The sequence below is a fragment of the Siniperca chuatsi genome, linkage group LG1 (assembly GCF_020085105.1).
Source record: "Siniperca chuatsi isolate FFG_IHB_CAS linkage group LG1, ASM2008510v1, whole genome shotgun sequence".
NCBI lineage: Eukaryota > Metazoa > Chordata > Actinopteri > Centrarchiformes > Sinipercidae > Siniperca > Siniperca chuatsi.
In genome coordinates this window covers 21,745,001-21,768,201 of record NC_058042.1, presented here as the reverse complement: position 1 = coordinate 21,768,201, position 23,201 = coordinate 21,745,001, and the positions used below count along the sequence as shown (strand labels likewise).

At 38.6% G+C, this 23,201-nt stretch overlaps 3 protein-coding genes across 6 annotated transcripts in view; 1 reads left to right on the top strand and 2 right to left on the bottom strand.

Annotated features, from left to right (window-relative positions):
* Nucleotides 1-332: 332 nt before the first annotated feature.
* tfb2m (transcription factor B2, mitochondrial) lies at nucleotides 333-9,633 on the bottom strand. Of its 2 annotated transcripts, none has more exons than XM_044207842.1 (10): nucleotides 9,500-9,633; nucleotides 5,621-5,975; nucleotides 4,512-4,695; nucleotides 4,155-4,246; nucleotides 3,834-3,987; nucleotides 3,334-3,482; nucleotides 2,406-2,495; nucleotides 2,056-2,115; nucleotides 1,812-1,960; nucleotides 333-1,431 (listed from the first exon to the last, which is right to left on the bottom strand). In XM_044207842.1, the coding sequence occupies exons 2-10, from the start codon at nucleotides 5,906-5,908 to the stop codon at nucleotides 1,242-1,244; spliced, it is 1,356 nt and encodes a 451-aa protein (XP_044063777.1). In that variant the 5' UTR covers nucleotides 5,909-5,975; nucleotides 9,500-9,633; the 3' UTR covers nucleotides 333-1,241. The 2 variants fall into 2 exon arrangements, with proteins under 2 accessions (XP_044063777.1, XP_044063768.1); XM_044207833.1 differs by lacking the exon at nucleotides 9,500-9,633 and adding an exon at nucleotides 6,555-6,712.
* Nucleotides 9,614-19,347, top strand: LOC122881542 (saccharopine dehydrogenase-like oxidoreductase). Of its 2 annotated transcripts, none has more exons than XM_044207856.1 (12): nucleotides 9,614-9,812; nucleotides 11,518-11,630; nucleotides 13,528-13,608; nucleotides 13,961-14,090; nucleotides 14,256-14,305; nucleotides 14,524-14,654; nucleotides 15,713-15,830; nucleotides 16,187-16,306; nucleotides 16,443-16,499; nucleotides 16,599-16,710; nucleotides 17,084-17,165; nucleotides 17,895-19,347. In XM_044207856.1, the coding sequence occupies exons 1-12, from the start codon at nucleotides 9,614-9,616 to the stop codon at nucleotides 17,983-17,985; spliced, it is 1,284 nt and encodes a 427-aa protein (XP_044063791.1). In that variant the 3' UTR covers nucleotides 17,986-19,347. The 2 variants fall into 2 exon arrangements, with proteins under 2 accessions (XP_044063791.1, XP_044063799.1); XM_044207864.1 differs by having other exon boundaries at nucleotides 16,579-16,710; nucleotides 17,895-17,963.
* Nucleotides 19,348-22,273: 2,926 nt separating this feature from the next.
* The window catches only part of gcfc2 (GC-rich sequence DNA-binding factor 2), an 11,111-nt gene continuing 10,183 nt past the window's right edge, over nucleotides 22,274-23,201 (bottom strand). For both annotated transcript variants that reach the window (XM_044207771.1, XM_044207762.1), the window contains 2 exons: nucleotides 23,174-23,201; nucleotides 22,274-22,716 (listed from right to left, as the gene is read on the bottom strand). The exon at nucleotides 23,174-23,201 is cut by the window's right edge and continues 109 nt beyond it. In XM_044207771.1, coding sequence (XP_044063706.1) covers nucleotides 22,584-22,716; nucleotides 23,174-23,201 — 161 coding nt within the window. In that variant the 3' untranslated portion in view covers nucleotides 22,274-22,583. The remainder of the gene's footprint in view (nucleotides 22,717-23,173) is intronic.

Here is a 23,201-nt window from a genome sequence, read left to right as displayed (position 1 = left end):
GTGTGCACTCCTCCAAGCAACCTTATAATCCAAAACCCAGTGTTGAGAGGCAGACAATCAAATCTACCAAATGGTCTTCACAGTAAAATAATTTATTTCACAATCTATATTTTTGTGCAGATGTATTATTGCTTTGCATGTGACATGAAAACAGAAACATTTTAAAAGCATATGACCAACCTAATGAATCGCCATGTGTTCACTGTATGCATCCAGGGAAGCAGAGTAATAGATTTAGTCTGGCCAAAAAACCTACTCATCAAAATAATAGCACTGATGGTGAGAGCACTTCATAAACAGGGCTGAAATCAATTTGTCCCCCACACTACATGTCAAAATTATGATTTAATGATTTGTTTAAAAAATAGATTAGACACACATCTTACACATTCCATAAAACATGACATTTAGACAAGCTTATGCAATCACAATGAATGTACAAAAATATACAAGACTTGGCGTCATACAGTGAAAAACTTCCTCCTCCTCCTCCTTCCTGCACTGCTACTCCCCTTAAGATGTCGGTTCAGAAAATTATGCAATACAAGATACATGCAGGGTTGTGTTCTGGGAAACTGCTGTCATAATATATTGCATCAGAAAACCTGCAGTTGTATCAGTCATGTAGCATACATGAACATTTCTGAATGATAATATCATTTCCATGACCTTGTGCATCCATGAGGCTTTTTTCAGCAGCCTTGGGCATGTTGCTGTCAAATGCATATAGGGGTTTTTCCTTTTACATGATTTAACTAATAAAAGACCTTTATTTTGCAACAATTTTTAAATCTTTTCATTGCAGAAACCCATTTTTTCACCCACTGGCAAACAAACAAATCTCAAGTGAGAGCCCAAAAAGAACCATTTCTGCTACTGAGTTTTTGTCTTAAATTTCAACTCATGTGAATCCCAGTTCAGGACAACGCAGAGGGTCATTTGAAGTCATTCCTCCACTGTCCTAAAGTACAGTAAGTCACAAACATTTTCATCGTTTCAGTCACTCCATACATAAGTGTATTATGTCAAGCAACAAAAATATTTATGCAGTCAAGTTATTCTGCATGAACATTTTACTTTTCTGTATGTATGTATGTATGCATCTTCTGTGTCCCTGTTTCATTACATCGCACATTATATTATTCTTATATTACATTATCGTTATATTAAACATACATGTTTTTGTTTACTTTTGTATTTAATTTCTATAAAAATACACATGACCTGTATATGTCTATATTTTAGCCCCAACCCTCCCTCTGTGTGTTCTCCAGAATCTCTTCATAAAGCCAGCTCTGTGTGAACTCCTGGCTCTTGTCCATCAGCTGAAAGAGTCGAAGATACTCCTCTGGATATACATGGCCTGTCAGTATGTCCTCCTGCATGCCCATCTCCGATAACAGCTTACTCCCACTATCTGGAGACCAGAGGCTAGAGAAAACACAAAAGAGGGAGAATAAGCAAGAAGAAAATAAGGTCAGAAGATGTGGATGCACTTGGTCTGTCTAAGTCTTCCACTAAGGGCAGTTCTTTGATGCAACGCACATGTGTTGGCCTGTCTAAATAGCTTTGTGTATGTGTGTGTGTGTGTACTTGCTACATAGTGAGGACTGAAACACATTATTTTACCTACAGAATGAGGACATTTTTGGCCGGTCCTCACAACTTCAAAGGGCTGTTTGAAGGTTAAGATTTGGTTTTAAGGGTTAGGTTAGAATTAGGTTAAGGTTAGGGGCTAGGGAATGCATTATGTCAATGGCGGTCCTCACAAAAGATAGAAGTGCAAGGATTTGTGTGTGCACATTGCTTACTTGAGCCTGTCAATGAGCTTGACCTTCCTCTTTGCCAGACACTGTTTGACCATCATCAGCAGAGTTGAAGCATTAGAAGGAGTGAGGCCTGCAGAGAACAGATCAGCCCGTGGACGCAGGCGCACCAGGCACAGATGGTCATTGGGAAGCTGAGTGGAGAAAGAGGCAGAGAAGAGATGTTATATTAAATAGATAATACCAATCAACTTTACATTGCTGTTATTGAGTCTGCTCTCTTACTTACCCTGCCTTTAGGGCCAGTTACACTCTGTCTTGAAGACATCACAAATGACTCCCAGGGCTCCTGCACACACAGAGATGAGGTTGACAACTATAAGAGTCTTTCTATCAAATTCACCCTATTTATGTTGAAAATGTGTGAAAACATGGAAGTTTTAGTGCTACACTCCCAGGCATTAGCTTCAAGGAAGTATCATAAAACAAAACACTGTAACATGCTTCTTCTTTTTAAAAAGAATGTATTTAAAAAAACTTTTTTTTGCTGTAAACTACCGTTTAAATGTAAACTTTACTGGTTTTAATACATTTGCATAATCACCACAATGTTCTTTGCCACCCTCCCTTAAACTGTACCTTGTGCAGTAGTTCAATATCACAGGCCATCTGCCAGAGGACACTGAAGGCTCTGTAGTGCATCATTTCACCTGGACGTGACACCAGTTTCTGATGGAGAAATAACAGTGTTAAATATTTTACACTAGGATTAAAGAAAAACACACAATCAGATTATTAATTCATTTAAAGTTACCAGACACTAGTCTCCCTCAACATTAACTAGTGATTGTGGTGTCAGCATGGATATGGCAATTTTCAGTGCAGATCACCAAAGCTGATGATTGTACTGACTTCTTTCAACTTTTATTTGTCCATGAAGGGCAATTGGTTTTTGCAGCAAGACGAGATCGATACAAGACGATAAAATGACTGAGTGCTGGGACTCAGGGAAAATAGTGGCCCCAGGTTGACATTTGCAATCACAGATTTGCATACAAATCCACAGATTTGTTGTGAGTAGTTTCATGTAGGAACTATCGGTAAAAAGAAGTTAGTCCCTACATGAAACTGCTCACAACAAATCTGTGGATTATCCTGAGTAACCGCGTCATGATTTCTGGAAAGAGACATTACTGTTGAGTTTTTCAAATGTATATTTTTGGCGCTTTGAGCACCACAAGCCAAGTGCCATCTAGTTCCATTATATTCAAAAGATGCAGACATCTCTATGGCTGATGTCTCCAAAACTCTGCAACTCACACCAAAAGAATCTAGATGGATAAACAGCACTACAGGTAAGAGGAGAAATCTGTATATTTGATTTTGGGGTGAACTGTCCCTTTAGGCTGGTTTACAGCTGCCCCAAATGTAAACAGGAGGCGTGAGCGTGGGTGTAACCTACTCCATCCTCATGTAGATAAAAACACACCAGATTATATTCTGTTATCAATAGATTAACCGGTACTCATTTCTACAGATACATGTTAAAATGCTCTTGTTCTTTTACCAGGTATTCCTTCTCGCTTATGAAGAGGTTGAGCTCTATTCTTCCGTATCTGTAGACAGACAGCCGTTCAAACAAAGCGTAAACCATCTTCAGCAGCATGCCACGGTCATTACGCTGGGGCAGGATACCCACCACCTTCACTGGGATGTCTAGAGACACACACATGAATACAAAACACACACTTTAGAGGGATGGTACACTATACAATGCAGTGTTCATTCAGTAAAAGCTACATACTAGGTCATTACTCTGATGCAATGTGATTTTATTTTTTCCAAACCATTATTGACACTAAAAACTTTTATTTAAATGTTTGAAACCTGTGAGTTGCTGAAAAAGTTGTGCCAATCAAGAAGGTGGGATTTGTTTGTAGCCAGAGAGGCTAAACTAAAGGAACAAAAACCCTTTGTGTGTATGTCTGTGTGAGAGAGAATTTGCAACATAGCAGTGTCTTAGATTTGCTGCACTGTTTGTGTGTGTGTGCATGTTTTTCTTCTCACCATCAGTCCAGCTAGCTTCTGATATTCCCAGGTCAGTGAACAGTTTGTCGGTGAACATGACAGGGGGTTTAAGGTTTCCACTGCCAATGGGGTCTAATTTAAAGTAGTCACAGTGAACCACTTCCAGCTGACCATCAAGACGACCTTCCAACTCCTACAACATGAAAACATCATTTATTTAACTGCTACATTAGGGGAAAAAAAGATTAACTGAAGAAATAGCATCTGATAATTAAAATGAGTACGGTTAGAACTAAAAATTGGCTAATCTCCGCATAAGGATGCAAAAAGCTCTAAGATGCTTAGAGATGCTTGTGTTACCTTTAGATCATCTAGGAAGAACCTATCACCTTCAAGAGCCACAACTTTCTGAGCGCCAGCATTTAGCAGTGTCCTAGTCAACACCCCAGGACCTAAGAAAGACAGACACAGCCTATCAATTCATTGTTGTTTCACTGACAAGAATAATATATTGTGCACAAACTTATAAATCATAAAAACACATACACATTATTTTAACTATGGCACTCCAGTCAAAAAATCATTGTTTAGTTTGCCAATGTTTCTGCCAAATTAGACGAAAGTTACACACCAAACGAACTTGCAGAAGAACAAAAAATCATAGATGAAGCCCATCTCTGTGTTTCGGTCTGGCTTAAACATTGTACAAATACATACCTGGGTTACATTCGAAGATAACAGCTTTGGCATCCTCAGGTCCTAGATGCTGTGTTACCAGTTTAGCCAGGTCTGGGTCCACTATGAAGTGTCTCATTTTTTTACAGGCCTGAGCACGGCGTACATTCTCCTCTATCTCCCCAAGGTCCAGGAAGTCATACCGACACAGAGGACGACACTGGCCCTGGAGAAAGATATAGATGCACATAGAAAACAATCAACATCATATGTGAAAAGGCTCACAATATATTTAAAACCTCAATCTTCTAAATCTTTTTCTCTATTATTTTTTCTGTTTATTGCACAAACTCAAGATTTCTATCAAAGCCTGCATTTTCTCCTCACACAAAGTGGTTCAAGTAACCTGGAAAACCTCAAGAATTATACAGTATATTGAGAAAAAACCATATCAATTGAAACTTTGACAGTCCCTGAGGCAAAGTTGGAGCATTGCAGCAGCAGACAGTAACAGAATACAGCAAACTAAAATACAGCATGGATAAGAATATTACAAAAAAGGGTCAACTTGTGGACTAACCACAGTTGTTTGGGGCAAAACATGTGGGCCTACTATTGAGTCAGAACAGATCTATGTGTTGTGCACCTCAACACTCGAGGGAAAACAGCTGTATAAGGCAGGTTATCAGAACATAGTGGTGAAAAGAAAGCTGATAATAGAGCAGGCTCAAGACATGCTGGAGGTTTTACATTTCTCAACTAGCCTGTAAGCCCTTGATCCCCTAGGAGGAGCTGGGGGAAGGTGCTAGGGAAAAGTGTGTTTGGGCAGTTTTGCTTGCCCTTTTGTCACTGCGACCAACACAGTTGACTTGAAAATGGGCGAATAGTTGGAGGATCATGAGCCATATGTGGAAATACATCATGTAAATACCACAAAAAACATTTGCCACTGTTACAAAATTCCTTAAAAGTGGACATTATCAAATAATTTTACACCACATTAATAAGTCCAAAAAACAAAAAGTCCAAGAGGAAAGACATCTGTAAATCCACAGCAGACAGGTTATGTATTTCATTAGAACTTCACATCCGCCAAGCTGCAGTGGAAGACTAGTGTCTAGAATCAAGCAAAGCCAGAGATAACTGCCTACCTGTACAGCCACAGCAGACAGGTTCCTGTGTGTGAGTGCTGAGGAGGGGGATGTCCTCTCTGCACGGGGCTGTTGGGAGCTTGGACCAAGTGCGGGCCGACCAGGACCCAAGGAGAGTGAATCCAGGCTGTAGGCCCTTCTATGAAGCACAGGAGCCCCAGGAACACAGAGGCCAGAGGGACCCACAGGAGCCAACACTGCCTTGCGCAAACAGGATCTACTTCTGATGGTCTGGCAGCAACCAGAGCGCATCATCAGCTCCACCACTCTACAAATCTGGGTGTACATGGTGGACCAGTGACTACAAGGAAAGAAGGGGGAGGGAGATTGGGCGACCTCTTCAAGAGGTCACTGCCTAGAGGGAATGAGGAGAGAAAGGTAAAAGAGATGTTAAGATGAATCACAGACGTTTAAGTAACATTAACTTGCATTTAAACATGCACTGTCATTCTTAAATGACCCTTGGGTAACTTGCTGGAGTCCAAGAATTCTCGCTCAAACACTGTTCTAGTAGCTAACCTGGTGTTTAACTATCATATCTCAAGGGTCGACACAGTGGACAAAAGTAGAAATGATAGGCTTTAAAATGTTATATGTGATTAAGTCAATATCGTAATACAAAAATCTCCTGAGTACAATCTGTTCTCCTCGCACGTGGGGAGTTCAACTTCTCCTTAACGTTTAATGATTTAACATTATCGGCCTCACTGGAGCGATTATCACTGTTCTTGACCCTGTAAGATTACAGACTTTGGTCGTCACAAGCCAAAGGGACATAAAATATCCTCGCAGGCAATCTGTTACAAGAAGGCATTGAACAGTTTGATGATATTGATAATATCGACGTTGTTAGCCGACTGGCTAGCGGTACGCTAACATCACTTTCAACAAAAATGCATTTAATGTCGTTTCATCGGGTGACACACAGACATACCTTATTGCAGACTATCCTATATAATCAAATCTAACGGCATCAGTGATTTAAAGGTCACTCTTGTCTGTTTATTCGCCAGTAAATCTCCGTGACATTGAGCCCTCCACATCCCCACACAACTTGTTTTTGTAACTCTCGTGGTGTTACAGGCGCATTCGATTGTCGTCATTAAAGAGCGACTACTGCGAGGACCAATCAGAAACCCGAGGAACATGCGAATACTAAAAAAGGCGGAGCCATGGGCTGTATATAAAGATACACAGTCAATGCATGATGGGACACAAGCAACACCATAAGATATGTACTTTCTGGATCTCCAGATGTCAGACAGATGGAAAGTAGATCTGTTAACATCTTGTTCAGTTCATGTAAGCGCTCTCTCCTACTACTTGCGTTGGGTAGAGGAACATAAAGCAGGAAAATGCTTTAATCTGCTCCAATTCTGTGTTAGTTATCAAGAGCCTGAGATCCTTCAATACCACCCATCAAGGTATTTTATTCAAATTGTTAGAAGCACATTCCAGATTTATTCATCAAGGTATAGCTATAGCATCAGCTATATATTTGAGTAAGTCCCATTAAGCAAATCAGAGGTCAATTTAAATACTAAAGTCAATTGAACATTTAGAAACATAGGTAGGTCAAGAAAAGAAGAGGTTGCTTTCAACAGAATAAGACTTGGTCATTCCAATTTAAATGGCACACTGAAGATAATTGCAAACCATCCAGCTTACACTGTAATTAATGATTCTGTGGTCATGTAGATTTTAATTAATGTATTAGGTCAAATCTATTCAGTATAATTGTGTCCTTGATTTTGTGTCAATTGTTTAAGTAAATACCAAATAAAAAACTCATTCTAGTTAAATAAAACATAAGCATTCTGTTTATGAAAGTTCAAACCGAGAGAATAGTAAGTGAATCCAACCGAATGTAATCAGGTAGTTTTTAACTGAAAGCCTGTCTAAGCGCGCTTTTTTGGATGCAGCAGGCTATCATCTAGCCACACAGGACATTTGAAGAGAGTGCAAGTGGCAAGTGCCCTTCTTCTTCCACCTTGCTCATCTCACAAATAGCTGGTTGACTAAGATAAGGAAACTTATTTTGTTTTCACCTGGAAACTATTCCTTAAATTATACCATGTTATGGTTTGCTTGTATTGTTAGCTAGATGGCTAAGTAGTTTTTCCACATTTCTTTGACTCACTGCACATTTATTTTTTTCTCTCTCCCTCTCTGCTGATTTATTATTTTGACACATTTCTAGATATTTGCAGATAAGTCTTTGTTGTCGAGATAATTGTAGAGCTAAGTTCCATATTTAGTAACTTAGTGTGATGTTGTTGCCTATATTATGAACACGTAGCCAACATTTTGGAAGAATTCTATATGGATATTTGTTGATGTGTTGTCAGCATGTTTGTATGAAATTGTGTAAATAAGTATATTGGGTTTCATGTTAACGCTGGATCCGGTATGTTAACATACCTTACAAATTAGAAATTAAGAAATACATCCCCAGAATACTGTACTGTATATTAAGTGGTCCAAACTTGGAGAAACACACACTACAATACTATACACTAAACCATGTACATGTATTATTATTGTGTTCAGAATTACCTTTGCATTTGTTTCAATACAAATCAAAACACAGTTGAAAATATGACAGAAAACATGCTTTTAAGATTACAGATTGAATTTTTAAAATGTAACACAACACTAACAAGTAATAACGTTATAATTTTTAAAAAAAGTTATAGTTGAAAAATCTACCTGGATTTATGAGTAACAGACATATATTTCAATAAGATTGGTTTTTGATCTTGTTTATTATTCTGAACTGATCACTGAGGATAGTTGTAAACTTTTTCTCGATTTTTACAAAGCCTTTGACACAGCTGAGCACCCCTTCATTTTTTTATTGTCTTGAAAGATTTGGATTTGGACCCCTGGAGACTCTGCACGTCCCTTCATCCTGCCTGAAGAATATTTAACACTCTGTTGAAATGGCTCTTGCATTTTGTGAGTATTAACAAAACTTTATTTAAATGCTGTTTAAGATGTTGCAATAATTTTTGTCTGATTTTTATTTTTTAATCCAACAAAGTGTTTTAAAAACAGATCTGGCTAGCGAGGTAAAGTCCCCCGGGCAGGAAGATTCCAGCAGTGGATCAAGCAAGAAAAGATTTTTCTTAGTAAATGCTATGTGTTTGTTTTATGAGTATTGCATTTGTCTATGACACACATATATAGCATATGTATTGATTTAAAATAAACAAATAGGCCTATTCTTGATTTTTCTAGAGGAGTAGCATTTAGCCTATTTGATTTTTTTTTTTTTTTTTGATTTTTACAAAGTGGCAGGGAATGCTTTCGGTTGTTAGCAGCAAAGAAGAAATCTCTGGCCAAAAAACCTTGGTGTTCTGTGTGCACAATCAACATTACTGTTTATATAATACTGTTCATAATTTAATTTAACTTGTGTATGGGTCTGTGTTTCCTGCTTAAATAGGGGTATATGAGCATTGTCAGGTTGAGGAATCTGTAATTATGGAGTGAAGTATGAACAAGAAAAGCAAAATAGGCTATGCAAGAAGATCTCAGGAAGGATGGAATTCATACTCTTAATATAAAAAACATTATGGACCTGTCAAGTGGGTCAGGCAGTAGCCTTTTCTTTGATTTTTTTCAGAGAAATAGGATTAATGGGTAGGATTTAATCCCTCATCCACAGTCCGAAGCAGAAGGTGGCGCTAATGCAGCTAATACGCTGGTTGCCAACCGCCGTTAAAAGGCAAAAAGAAGAATAATACTTTTAAAAAAATAAACGACATTTGGTATAGTTCACGCATTACTAGAAATATATAAATTGTTCAAAAAATACTCACTTAACGCAGCACACTTGCATGTAGTGTAGCTAAAAACTACCGCTGTTGTTAATACCTGTTAGCATAATGTTGCTACGGAAGTAGACAGAGTAGCTCTGTCAAAACTGCACGCAGTGCTGCTCTCCGCTGTCAGTCTCTCAGAGAGGTGAAGAGTCTGTCTGCTGTCGCTATGGCGTGTGTTGAAACATCCTCTAGCCGGCCGTACCACCTGGTTATCTTCGGAGCCTCGGGGTTCACGGGGCAGTTTGTGGTGGAGGAGGTGGCCCGGACTGTGTCCGAGGGTCCGAAAGGGAACCTGAAATGGGCCGTGGCAGGCAGGAGCAAGCAGAAGCTGGAAAAAGTTCTGGAGCAGGCCGCCGGAGTCCTCAGTATGTATCTGAACAATCCCGTTAGCTAGTTGTGCGTGTTGAAGCAGATTATTTCTAGAGCTGACGGCCCTGCTACAGGGATAGCTTCTCAATTAATTTGTTGAACTGAGGTAATGTCAAATGCAAGGATACTGTAGTTGGTGAGCTGCGCTTAGGCAAAGGGAAATTGACTCAGGATGACTTGCAAGTTGAGCTCGCTGATCGTGATTAGTTTAATGTGACTTTGACCCTAAACTGACTGAACTCCAAAGGACAAGCGATGTTGCAACAAAGAGTTAACTATTTAATTTAAGCTATCATTATTATTATTATTAAGGGCCGCAACTAATGATTATTCAGTCAATCAATGTTATAAACTATGTAAGTTATCCACAGGGATACATTTGCGTACTTAGTCTAACCACCCGGCAAAAAGTCTTGAAATTAAATGATAAAGTATTTATAGAGTATGTACTGTAGCAAGTAATTCTGTGCCTTGCTGAAACTGTAAGCAGCAAATGGTTGCTATTTCTACTTGATACTGTCAATGATTAATCAATCAAACTTTTAGTCAACATTTTCTGACGATCAGCTTGGTTTCAACAGTAATAATTGCATTTGATTACTCCAGACAGAAATTAGGGCTGCAACTAATGATTAGTTTTATTATCGATAATAATGAATTTATACTTTTTTCGATTAATTGATTAATTTATCTATTTGATGGCAGCAAAAATGGCAAAAAAAAAGTCCCATCACAATTACCCGGAGCCCATGGTGACGTCTTCACGTGTTGGTTTGTCCGTCCAACAGTCAAAGATATTCAGTTTTCATTGACACAAAACAGAGAAAAACAGGAAATTCTCCCTTTTGAGAAGCTCTATCCAGCTAACTTTTTGCCTTTTGCTTGATAAACGACTTGAATGATTAATCAATTATGAAAATACTTTTAATTCATTAATTTTCTGATGGTTTCCCAATCCATTAATTGACTAATCATTTCAGCTCTAACACAAATAGAAATATAATTCACCTGAATGCAGTTAATATGTGGAATGTTTAACAAATATTTACTCAAAATATTTAGTGTGCCAGTAATTTTCCAGGTTGACTATTTGTATCCATGCAACGCTCTAAACATGGAAAATTAGATCAAGACCAGGGAGCTATTCTTCTGTCATGACAGTAATGTGAGTTTCCAGAGGATTAGAAAGTTATTCTGTTGTCCTTTGGCTTTCCATTCAGGGAGCGTACAACAGCTGATGGAACATAGCTGCTCACTGTGCCGTCCCTCCATGACAGCACACACAGCCTGACGAGTTGGCTAGTCCAGTCATTCAGTAAACACTGAAAACTGCAGTTTGTCTGTTTCTCCCACACGCCCCAAACAGCTACAGTGGCACATTTATTTAAAAACAGCTTATATAGTTAAGTTCTTAGGCCACTTATGTCTGGCATATGATTTAAAGTAGATTTCATCATCAAAACAAACTATCTGCGTTCTTGTAGCCTATTTTGTGTTATTCCTCCTTTATTTACAGTGTACTCATTTTCTCACAGGTATACCACACTCATATATTCACACCTGGGAATCATGAATATTTTTAATTATGTGAACTATGAAGACTGATGTCTGAGAATTGTACAGCAAACATTTAGTTTCTTCGAAATATACTATAGCATCTATCCTTACAAAGTCTGTCTGTGTGTGTGTGTGTGTGTGCAGGTAAGCCCGAGCTGAGATCAGAGGTGGACATAATCGTGGCGGATGTAGAAGAACCAGACACCCTGGCAGCCATGTGCAAACAGGCTGTGATTGTTCTCAATTGTGTGGGGCCTGTAAGTAGATGATTCCACAGTAATGTGTGTGTGCCTCTGTTTATTTTTATTTAACACACACAACTTTATCTGGCTCTTGACATAAACTACTTTTCCTGACATCATCTCACAACATTGGCATGTTGGTCTCTCCCTTTGGCATCAGTGTAGCTCAACTTATCCCCATCTTTCTCTTCTCTCTCCCTCTCTCTCTCTTTTGCTTTCTCCCTCTCACACACACACAGAGTAGCCTTCATTTACACAATGAAGGCTACTGACTTACACCACACAATAGCTCGTATTGTGTTAAAGTCAGAATGGAAACTAAGTTTCCACCACTGCTTCGTGTCCTGTGCATCATTCAGGTTCTTGTTTCAAACCAAATTGTTTCACTGCAGTAACCACTACTGTTGCAAACTTGGTTAAAACTGAGGCACACAGTTGATGCACGGACCTGTATGAGCATACATGTAATACATTTAGTGAGAAAGACGACATAGTATTCTGTAAACCACACGTCTTAATCGCATTATGCTATCGCATAATAGCAGTGATGTTGATAGGTTTTCAGTGTAGTGAGTCCCCGGGACCCACAGGTGGTTGTTTGAGTGGGTCCCCAATAAAATTAGTTTTTTGACAAACTATAGCATTAAACTCGTGTTTAGGGATGAGTATTATCATCAACCGGTAAACCCACTTGGTACTTCACACTTATTTTATTTTATACTTATACCCACTTGGTACTTAATTTATTTTCTGACCTGTATTATAGTGCATTATATTTTTTTCTAGTACTTCTATTCCTGTGTGCACTGACATAAAGGCGAGCTGCTGTAACAAAAGAGTTTCCCCTCGGGGATCAATAAAGTATTTCTGATTCTGATATCATTAGGATTTTATTGATACTACTGCTCTTATCAACTCTTTTTTATTACTAAAGAATTGCTTTTTATAAAATATGTTATTTAAAAAAAGAATAAATTCAGAACAGTAATCTGTGTAGTTGTCGTCAGCTTGAGACCCTATTGAAACTGAAGGTGTTATTATTATTATTGTTGTTGTTGTTGTTGTTGTTGTTGTTGTTAGGGCCCAAGCAGCAACCACTGCGAGGATCATAATGATAATAATAATAATATTGTTGTCATTATTATTATCTTTTGGCCAAATAAATCGCAGTTTTGAGGGCCTAAAACTGCTCGAAAACTCACCAAATTTTGCACACTTGTCAGAAGTGGTGAAAATGTACGTATTTTATGGGTCTTGGGCATGGGCATGGCAAAATGGCTCCATAGCGCCCCCTACAAAATAGAAAAAATAGGGTGTGTCCCCTGGACGCGTCAATAGAGTTTACTGCGTCCTTTCGGATTTTAATGTGTCAGAAACGCAGAACACGTACCTAGCAAAATAGTCAAGAATGTACTTTGCTCTGCAAGTTGGTCTGTGTAGTATAACTTTAGTCAGCCGTGTACATGACAGTAAAAATAGAAACTACTGTCCTAAATATAACTTAAGAACAGCAATAAGCTTTGCAGAAGATGCCGGTGTGTGAGATTCAATATAGATCAAGGCAGATAGTTCAAAGCATCAAACACCATCAAACACTTTTGCAGTGTGTCTGTGTGGAAAGCCAGTGAGGGATAATGTCTAGCAACACTGGGGCGCCAGTGCGGATCAAGATAGGATCTGGGGGGATAAGATGAGCATAGATATTAGCAGGTGAAAATAAGTGGCAGGCAACTCCCTGAGTATTTGAAGAGACACGTGTTTGTCTACACCCTCTCCAGACCAACACAGGGACTTACCAGTGGCGGGAACTACAGTTGATAGGGAATTGGCCATTGACCAAATTAGGAGAGAAAGGAGGAAACATTTAAACAGTGCATTAATAAGTTTTGTGTGTGTGTCTCTGTGTGTATAGTACAGGTTCTATGGTGAGCCAGTGGTCAAAGCCTGTGTGGAGAATGGAGCCCACCATATTGACATCAGTGGAGAGCCTCAGGTATGTATGTCCATAGTGCTGCATTTCTTTACTATAGTGTGTGCATACAGTAAGTCACTCCGTCAACATTAGGTCAGTAGGGGATTTTTCTTTTAAATCCTTCCTCTTTCCTTTGGTGTGACCCAAATCTTACACTTAACATGATAGATGCTTTTAATTTAATAACGCATGATTAATTAAAGTTAACTAAAATACCCCACCACCTTCATCACACCAGGTTAAGAAAATCTGTTGAATTCAATACAGTATAGAATAATAATTCATTGTTTAACAGGCACACTAAAAAGCATTTGTGTATGTGTTTCTATTTGTGCTTCTACACGTGTTTGTGTTTGTGTCCGGCTGAATGCAGTTCCTGGAGGGCATGCAGTTAAACTACAACAGCCAGGCAGCTGACAAAGGTGTGTACATCATAGGGAGCTGTGGATTTGACTCCATACCTGCAGACATGGGAGTCCTCTACACCAGGGACCAGTTCAAGGGTATGCACATGTTGACGTGCACACATACAAACACACAGAAGCATTGAAAATGAAACACCCTCTGACACTTATATGATATGGTCCATTCACTCTCTTTCTGTTGGATAATGATTTATTCATTGTCAGATAAGCCTCTGCCAAAACTGTGTGTGTGTTCATTCACAGGTACGCTGACTGCAGTGGAGAGCTTTCTGACTGTCAGCTCAGGAGCTGATGTAAGTAACTATATTACCCATAAGTCCATGCAGAGGACCAGTGTGTTGTTGATCCTTGATCACCCATTTTCCTCCTCATTGTCCCCATTTCAGTATAATCATTTCTTTATATTTATGTGGTATCACATTTTTCTCCTTATCTCAGATGTTTTGTTTTTTTCCCCCCTTATCCTTGTTTATGTTCTCCTCAATTGAATTTGTGTGTGTTCCTCTACCAGGGTGGATGTATCCACGATGGCACGTGGCAGTCGGCCGTCTATGGTTTTGCCGACAGCCAGAAGCTCCAGAGTCTCAGAAGGAAGTTTAATCACAAACCTCTCCCTGCTGTTGGCTCTAAACTTAAACGCAGGTATGTAGAATAGTAATGCCTTGTTTGCTTTTTTCCCCCCCAAATAAATCAAATCCTTTACTTCTCCTCAATGGCACTTACACAGCCAGTTTGTCAAATTCATTAAATCAATATTATAGAGTATGTACAGTGTTTGCCCCCTTCCTGATTTCTTTTTTTTTTTTTTTGCATGTTTGTCACACTTAAATGTTTCACATCATCAAACAAATTTAAATATTAGTCAAAGATAACAAGTAAACACAAAATGCAATTTTTAAATGAAGGTTGTTATTATTAAGGGGAAACAAAATCTAAACCAGCTGGAGTCCCAAAGCTTTAGAAATGGCTTTATAACCTTTTCCAGTCTGATAGAGCTCAGTTACTTTCTTATTTGTTCTTGAATTTCTTTGGATCTCGGCATGATGTCTAGCTTTTGAAGATCTTTTGGTCTACTTCACTTTGTCAGGCAGGTCCTACTTAAGTGATTTCTTGTTTGAGAACAGGTGTGGCAGTAATCAGGCCTGGGTGTGGCTAGAGAAATTGAACTCAGGTGTGATAAACCACAGTTAAGTTATGTTTTAACAGGTGGGGCAATCACTATTTCACACAGGGCCATGTAGGTTTGGATATTGTTTTCCCTTTATTATAACAACCTTAATTTAAAAACTGTATTTTGTGTTTACTTGTGTTATCTTCGACTAATATTTAAATTTGTTTGATGATCTGAAACATTTAAGTGTGACAAACATGCAAAAAAAGAAGAAATCAGGAAGGGGGCAAACACTTTTTCATACCACTGTATATCTTAAATTTAGTTATTAAAGAGTCCAAGATAGGTGTTGAGCGGGACATTTTACAAACTTGTCAGTGCTCTCTGGTGGACAAACCATGTAGTGTTTCCAAATGACCTCAAACAAGTCTTTGGTCACAATTTCTTGTTACTTATCAGCCAACATATACGCTGACACGATATATATGTGATGAGATATGAACAGCCAATAGGATTGATCTGCTCATTTATCTGTTGGGCTCTAAATTTTAGGCAAACTGATCCTATTTCTTTGTGTGTGTATTTGTAGGGGAACCTTGTTCTTCAGTAATGAGATCCAGCAGTATACGGTGCCTTTCATGGGCTCTGATCCCTCCGTTGTGAAGAGAAGTCAGCGCTTCCTGGTGGAGGAACATCAGGCCACACCGGTCAGTCTTTCCTTCATTTTTTTTTTTTTTTTTGCCTTCACATCCTGTGTTTTCTTTACTCACACTTTGTGTTAATTTTCCTCTAATGATTCACTTGTAAAATGAAATCTTAGTAGAGTGTTGTTGTAGAGAAGCACCACGGAGACCATAGTGTGTCACATTTCAGTTGAAGTATCACTTAAACTGAGAGGGGGGTCCCTAACTGAAATATAACTTACTTTCGACCTGATGTGCAGGAACACTTCCTCAGCAGTCTTGTTTTCAGGTTAAGATGGCACCAACTTGAACACAGCGTGTATATTAATGCCTCTGCTATGTTTGTAGAACATTAAATAATATGTTATTGTTAACTTTAGGTTCAGTATGGAGCGTATGCAGGAATAGGAGGTATCGGAAACATTATCAAGCTGATGTTTGCTGGCATGATGTTCTGGTTCTTGGTCAAGTTCAGTTTTGGACGCAACCTGCTCATCAAGGTAAGCAAACATGATATAATACAATTTATATTTCACAACTGACTATAACTGAATATTCTACCAGAGTACACATACTGTGTGCTGGGAGATGTTTCGGTGCTTATGTCCGTTCTTTTGTTTGTACCCACCTTCCCAGCACCCAGAGTTCTTCTCCTTTGGACTCTTCTCCAAGGCTGGACCAAGTAGAAAGCAGGTAAAGTGTTTAACGCAACAGAGAATATATCAGGATCTTCTTCTTATAAATACAAACAAGATGCTCTGTTTTCTGATAGTGTGTCCATGTGTGTATTAGATGGAGGCTTCATCCTTCCAGTTTGCGTTCTATGGAGAGGGCTACACAGAGGGACAGGACCCCTCCCAGGGGAAACCTAACAGCAAGATCCGCACACTTGTCCAGGGACCAGGTAACTGGAAATAAAAAATCTTAATATAATACAAGGTTTTGTCTATGATATAACAAAGAGGATTTTCCCTCCATAAAACAGGTTGGCTTGTTGTTATATGCCAATTAATGTGGCTTTAGGAGGATAGATGATTATTTAGCAGCAGAATCATGAAATATTTTATTAAACCCTCCATGAATGCGGGAACAAAACATGAAAACATAGCTGTAGAGTAAGATTATCATCAACCATGTTAGTTGTGTTAAATGCTCGCTTGTTTCTGTTCTGTCCAGGCTGAGTAATGAGGAAAATTAACCCAGGTACCCAGTCTGGCCTGTTCACCACATTCCTCTGTGTCTAATGGTTATTTAATTGTGTCTCTGTTATTATTCAGAGTGTGGATATGTGGCCACGCCCATTGCCATGGTACAGGCTGCTCTAACAATCCTCAACGAGTCCACAGCCTTGCCCAAGACGTGAGTTATCACACCCCAAATCTACTGCCTGAACCTGTAATAAATTTACACCAAAATACTAACAGCACACGACATGAACAATGTCACTTTGCACAATTTCTTTGCTCTTCCCAAGTTAATCTCTACTTATTCATACAATTCTCCCGGACAAGTCAATATGAGACTTGATACCTGTGCTACACATTTAGATTACTGGAATTTCCCAGTTCCAGTTCTCGTGTTTGGTTTCCAGGTTTTTTGTTTGAGTTTTATGAGAATAAGATTTTTTTTAATCCATCTAGCGAGTCTGTGTAAAATAGCCACTGACCCTTAGTCCGAAAGGAATTGGGTGATTGATAATCTGTGATAAACCAGATGGCAGTTTAATGTGTTTATGCTGTTTATTTTAATAGAAAGACTAAAAGCAGGAGACATGGTACTGTGAAATAAAAGAACATAAAAGTTCTTCTAGAAAGTGATAGTTTACCTGGGAACATTTTTGAGCATCACAGACTAGACTTAGCATGTAGCAATATTTGCTACAGCATTGCTACAATGCAGTGTTTTTTAGTAATTGAATGTGTTATGTAAATTAATGCACAAGGTGGAGAAACTATTTATTTCATTTTTACAGTATAATGGTTTAACATCCATAAATTCCCTGACTGTCACTTGTTAAAATTCCTGAGACTTGGGTATAAAATAAATTTTGGTTTTAATTAAATTCTTATTTGTATCCTTAATTTCCAGGGGAGGAGTATATACTCCAGGAGCTGCTTTTGCAAAAACCACACTGATCGACCGCCTCAACAAACACGGCATCCAGTTCTCTGTCATCTAAAGTTTGTCCCCCTCTCTGATGCATTACTCCAGGGTTTTCTCAGCACTTACTAATAACTTGCCAGTCTACCTTTTGGCTTGAATGTACCATTAACCCTCTGCTTGTAAGACAAATGGCACAACTACAGCAGCGTCTACAAGCCAAGGGCAGTAAAAGAACAGTTGACCCTCCACTAACATGATTGTTGCTAATGAAGGATTTAGTTCATTTTGTCTTTCAACACAGAAATTTAAGAAAAAAATTGACATGTTAAATTGTAATTCATATTTGTACTTAATTGGATAGAACATGGTTTATTACCAGTCTCTGTCTACCACTGTACACTATCAGGTGATAAAAGAAAAAACATGCACATGGCTCCTATTATACCAAAGATTGGTATGTGATATTTTGAAATTAAATTATGATCTAACACTGTATTCATCAAATGAACAAATTCTCTAATGATACTGTATCCACATCATCTAAATATAAAAATAGACTCCTTAGTTGCCACACCTTCACGATGCAGGAGTAGATAGTTCAACCTGGGTTACAAATTCGTTACAATCAAATGTTCTCTTGGTGACTCTGGTTGATAGATTCATAGCATTAAATGTAATTATCCTGGACGATTTTTCCCGGGGACAGGTAGAAATCAGTGCTACAGATTTAGTGAGCTGTATTAAAAACATATGGACTATTCTAAGGGAAAGAAAAAAACTAAGAAAAGTACATTTCTACAATCTCTTATAAGTGTTGTCCTTGTAACATACAGTAGCTTTATATGCACAAGGACATTACTCCCTAAGTAGCACTAACATGGTGGCTGTTTGTGTGTTCTGGTTCAGTGGAGTAAAGCTGTCAAGAGAGAATAGAAACCTGCTGTGTGTGCACGTACATACTTACCTTTGCTGGCCTGTTAGCTAAAAATCCTGATTGCTTTGTTTTTGACAGTTAATAGTTGGACTATCACTAAATCATCCTACTTTCTTGAATGTTTTTTTTTTTGTAGTCGAATGTTGCAACAATTCACCTATCCAACCGTTTGCTTTTGAGCCTTGTCAGAAAATGCATCCAGTTGTTTATGCACAGAACGGCATGAGTTACTGTATGAAACCTCTCTGCTGTTTAGTTAACAAGTGTGTGAAAAGTTTGAGGTTTTTTTTTTTGTTTTGTTTTATCTGAAGACTTTTCTGTCGCACTTATGGACTGGAATAGTTTCATCCACAAAGTGATGTCTTTGATCTCAGTCCAGACTTCTTGTTAATGTTTGAGTGTTTGAGCATTATGTGCACGTGACAAGCTATGTGTTGGGGTTCTGTTTTTGTGTGCTTTGCTTTGTATGGGCCTCATAATTAAAGCCAACTCTGCTAATAGAAATACGTCTTGTGTCTTTCTCACACAGCTTTATGGAAACATATCAGTAATGAGCATAATGCATTTCCTGTCAAGTGGAAGAGGTTTTCAAGATCAGTGGTTTAGATTTACAGAGGTTATTTTACATCCCTCCTAAATTTTAGAGTGAGAGGTTGTCATACAATATCACAAGGTTAGTTTGTGATCTACTAGACAACTGATCATTTTCACAAATGCCCTATTTAATGTTTTAGGAATAATAAAATATATCCTTTTGTGCTCTAAAGCATTCCAGACGTTTTCCCCAGAAGCTGAGACATCTTACGCAGTGGCACAATAGAAAATGCAGTGAGGTCAGTAGAGCTTTCAATGTACTCTGCAATGGTTTTGTTTTACACTTAATTTAATCTTGTCTTGGGGCACTCTAACAGCCCAGGGGTTACGTCGACCATAAACCACGGCGTCTGGTTCAAGTCCAACCTTTGTTGCATGTCTCTTCCCCCTCATTTCCTGCCATTGGTCTACTGTCAACTCTAATTAAAAGGCATAAGACCCCCAAAATATGGGGGGAAAAAAGTCTGAAAAATTAATGTGGCAATAATTGCTATGCACAGTACCTTCAAATATATAGCATTGTGATAAAAGTCCTCAATTTAAGATCATTTAATCAAATTATCTGATGTCAGTGTCTTCACTGACTGCTCCCTCTGCTGACTGGCTGGCAGCAGCATAATTATTAGTCATTTATTTGTTCGAAAGCAAGTTGTGCCTTTATTTTGAAAATATAAATGAAAATGTTGATAGTCGAAATAATACAGGTTAGTTATAAAAATGACAAATGAGTCATGAATGGCTGTAGAATTCAAGAAAATCATTGAGCTTTGTTTAATGTTCATGCCTCTTGCAAATTTTTCTGTTTATATACAACTTTCCACTAAAACTGTCAGTCGTTTAAAATATTTGCATGCTATACATTTGTTTTGCTATAAGGACAGCTTGTGTCATGAGTGTTCAGCTAGAAAGAGAAGGGGCAAGTGACATGCTGCACTGATTAAGACAGGTGAGCAGCACAGACGGCCCTGCCATAGAAGGAAGGGCCATTGAAAACACAAGGTGAAGTTATTCAAGCTGCTTACAAAATATGTGACCATTGTGGATATTCTGCACCAACGTGAGGAACCCTTGAGAAAATGTCCACAACTCAACTGAACGATTCTCTTTTGAACGGCTCTCTCTACACAAAATGTACGGCCATGCTGCAAGACGACACTGATACTGGTCTTTCTATTATGTCCATCTTCTTGCTCAGTAACTTTGTGGTGGGCCTCCCAGCAAATCTGTGGGTGGTTTGGCACATTTGTCATGAAACCAGAGAGCTGTTGGCTTCAGAAATCTTATCTCCTAAGCCTGGCTGTTTGTGAGATGTTCGGGACTGCCGACACAGTTGTACTCTATGTACAGCTTTGAACATGTCAGTGATGGTCTTGCTATCCTGTTGGTAATACAGTGGTTTCTGGTGTGGAGCGTTACACTGCAGTGGTCCACCCTTTAATCTTCATCAGGTAAATGTAAACTGATTTTCTAATCTTAAAGTCAGACCCGTGACAATAAGTCATACTCACTGAACAACATTGTGCTGTGTTTCCATTCCCAGGCTGAAGCCCCGGAAGTACAAGGTAGCACAGTGTTCTCTGGCCTGGTGTGTCTTCTTTTTGATGGTTTTGCTTATGTGGACATTACCAGCAGAAGCAAACATGGGATTGATCTGGTTTGTTCCCACATTGTGCATGCTTTTGTACTGCTACCTTTCAGTTCTGTGTTCTCTGAAGCGGCCCAGTCCAGGAGACAGGGAGGGGGAGGAGAGGGAAGGGGTGACAGGATCAAGAGAAAAGCCTTTAACATAATTTTGGTTCACTGGACATGTTTTTTGGACAATTACCTACCAGCATTGATGGCTCAAAGTTTAAGAAGAATTAATATTTCAAGTATTGTTTTAGATCTCAATATGAGTCTGGGAATGGTCTGTGGGCACGTCCAACCCTTACTTTACCTGCACAGAGCTGGGAAGCTATGCTGTCAGAGAGCACTGACCTGAAGGTTAAATAGGCAGAAATAACTTCTAAACTTATGGTAGATGTACAATGAAACCATAATTCCCCTGACCACACACACGAAATCGTCTGTTTGACTTCAACCCTGACTTTGTATTTGTTGATGGAAATACCTATTTGGTGCAGTTGAACACAAGCCTCAGTCTATGTAACTGGAAATGTTGTCTTTGCTGGTGTGCAAGCAAGACAAATACCAAGACAGGTGTCCCCCGTGATCATTTGCCTTCGTAATGGGTAGTAAAATGATTTGGTGTCATTGGTCACTGTATGGTCATAGAGTGATGACATGGAAAATATATTAATCAAAATGATGATTCATGATTAACTAAGCTGAGTTGCTGAAGTGAGGAATTGTTGGACTTTTGGACCCTTTTGTGTAAATGGTGTAACAGAATTTGAACTTGAAGTAGTTAGTCAAAGCAAAATCTTTTCTTCTGCTGAGATTATGGATTTAATGCTACAGTGACAATTGACAGTGTTTTGATGGGATTTGCTGTTATATTTACACAAATCTATCTAATCTTATCCATCTCCTATCCAGATAATAACAGTGATAATGTACACCACCTTTTCTGACTGTACCATGAGAGAGTTGACCTAAATAAGACACTGGTTCAGGGCGGTTACTCGAAACTAGATGTCGTGTTGGTTTCCATGGTGACAGCTGCTATAACCATTGACTTGTATTTAAAGGAGTCTAACATCTTAAAAAAAGTGGCTGTGCCATAACCTTGTTTTTATGTCTAGCTTTATAGTGAGATTATAGGTATCAGCAAGTCACGGGGGCGTAAATAACCTTCAACATGACAGGAAATACAATCCAAATAAACCTCTAGATATATTAACAAAATTCAAATATTTATTCATAAAAATACAGTTATCTCCTGTACAAAACAGACAGCAAATTGTTCACAACTAAAAACTGCAGGAAGGTGAATTCTTTTCACCTACACATTTTTTCTTGGCAGTTTTCGTGGTTAAACAAGTAATTTGGACAATTTGTTACCATATACTTTAGCGCCACCACGCACATACTATTATATATAGGCAGAGCCCACTCTGTCCCTCTTCTGCTGTACAATGTCTTTGACAATTACAGTGTATTATGTTTGCTGTGTGATCCACCTTTCATTTCACAAAGTTTGTTGTTCATACTGTCTCTTGGTTCAGCAGCTGGTGAGAGTAGATGGCATCTTCATAGTGGTATTTCTCTGCTATAGCCATGATGGAGTCATTGCACCTGATTCGACTCAAAATCTGCAGCACTTCAACCACAGCAGACCTATGGTACACAGGGACAAATAAATCTGGATTAGAGGATTACAGTTATGTTGTTGTTGTAAATGTATCAAGAAAAATCATGATATCTGCATTGCTTTAGAAAGATAACCCCTAAATAAACTAAACATTTAAGCCACATTTTGCTACTTGGAAAGTTGTGAAGCTGCAGACGTCATATGATGGGGGAATGGGGAGGCAAATTTTATGTCTAACTGCTGGTGCATCATCAAGTAACCACAAACACACAGCCTTTTCAATAAATAAAAGTATCAAGAGTAAGAAGTTTGATTTAAAAGGCAACAAAAATAAATCGATTTCTTTGGCAGTTGTTTGGCTGTTAAAAGGTGAACTTAACGACATGACACAAGTCTTATTATCCCATTTCCCTGTGAATAAATTGACCTTACAACAATTTGAAAAGATTTTTCTTTCTTGTAGAAACGTGCTGTTTTTATTACCTGGTGTTTGGATCTTCAGGAGGCTGCT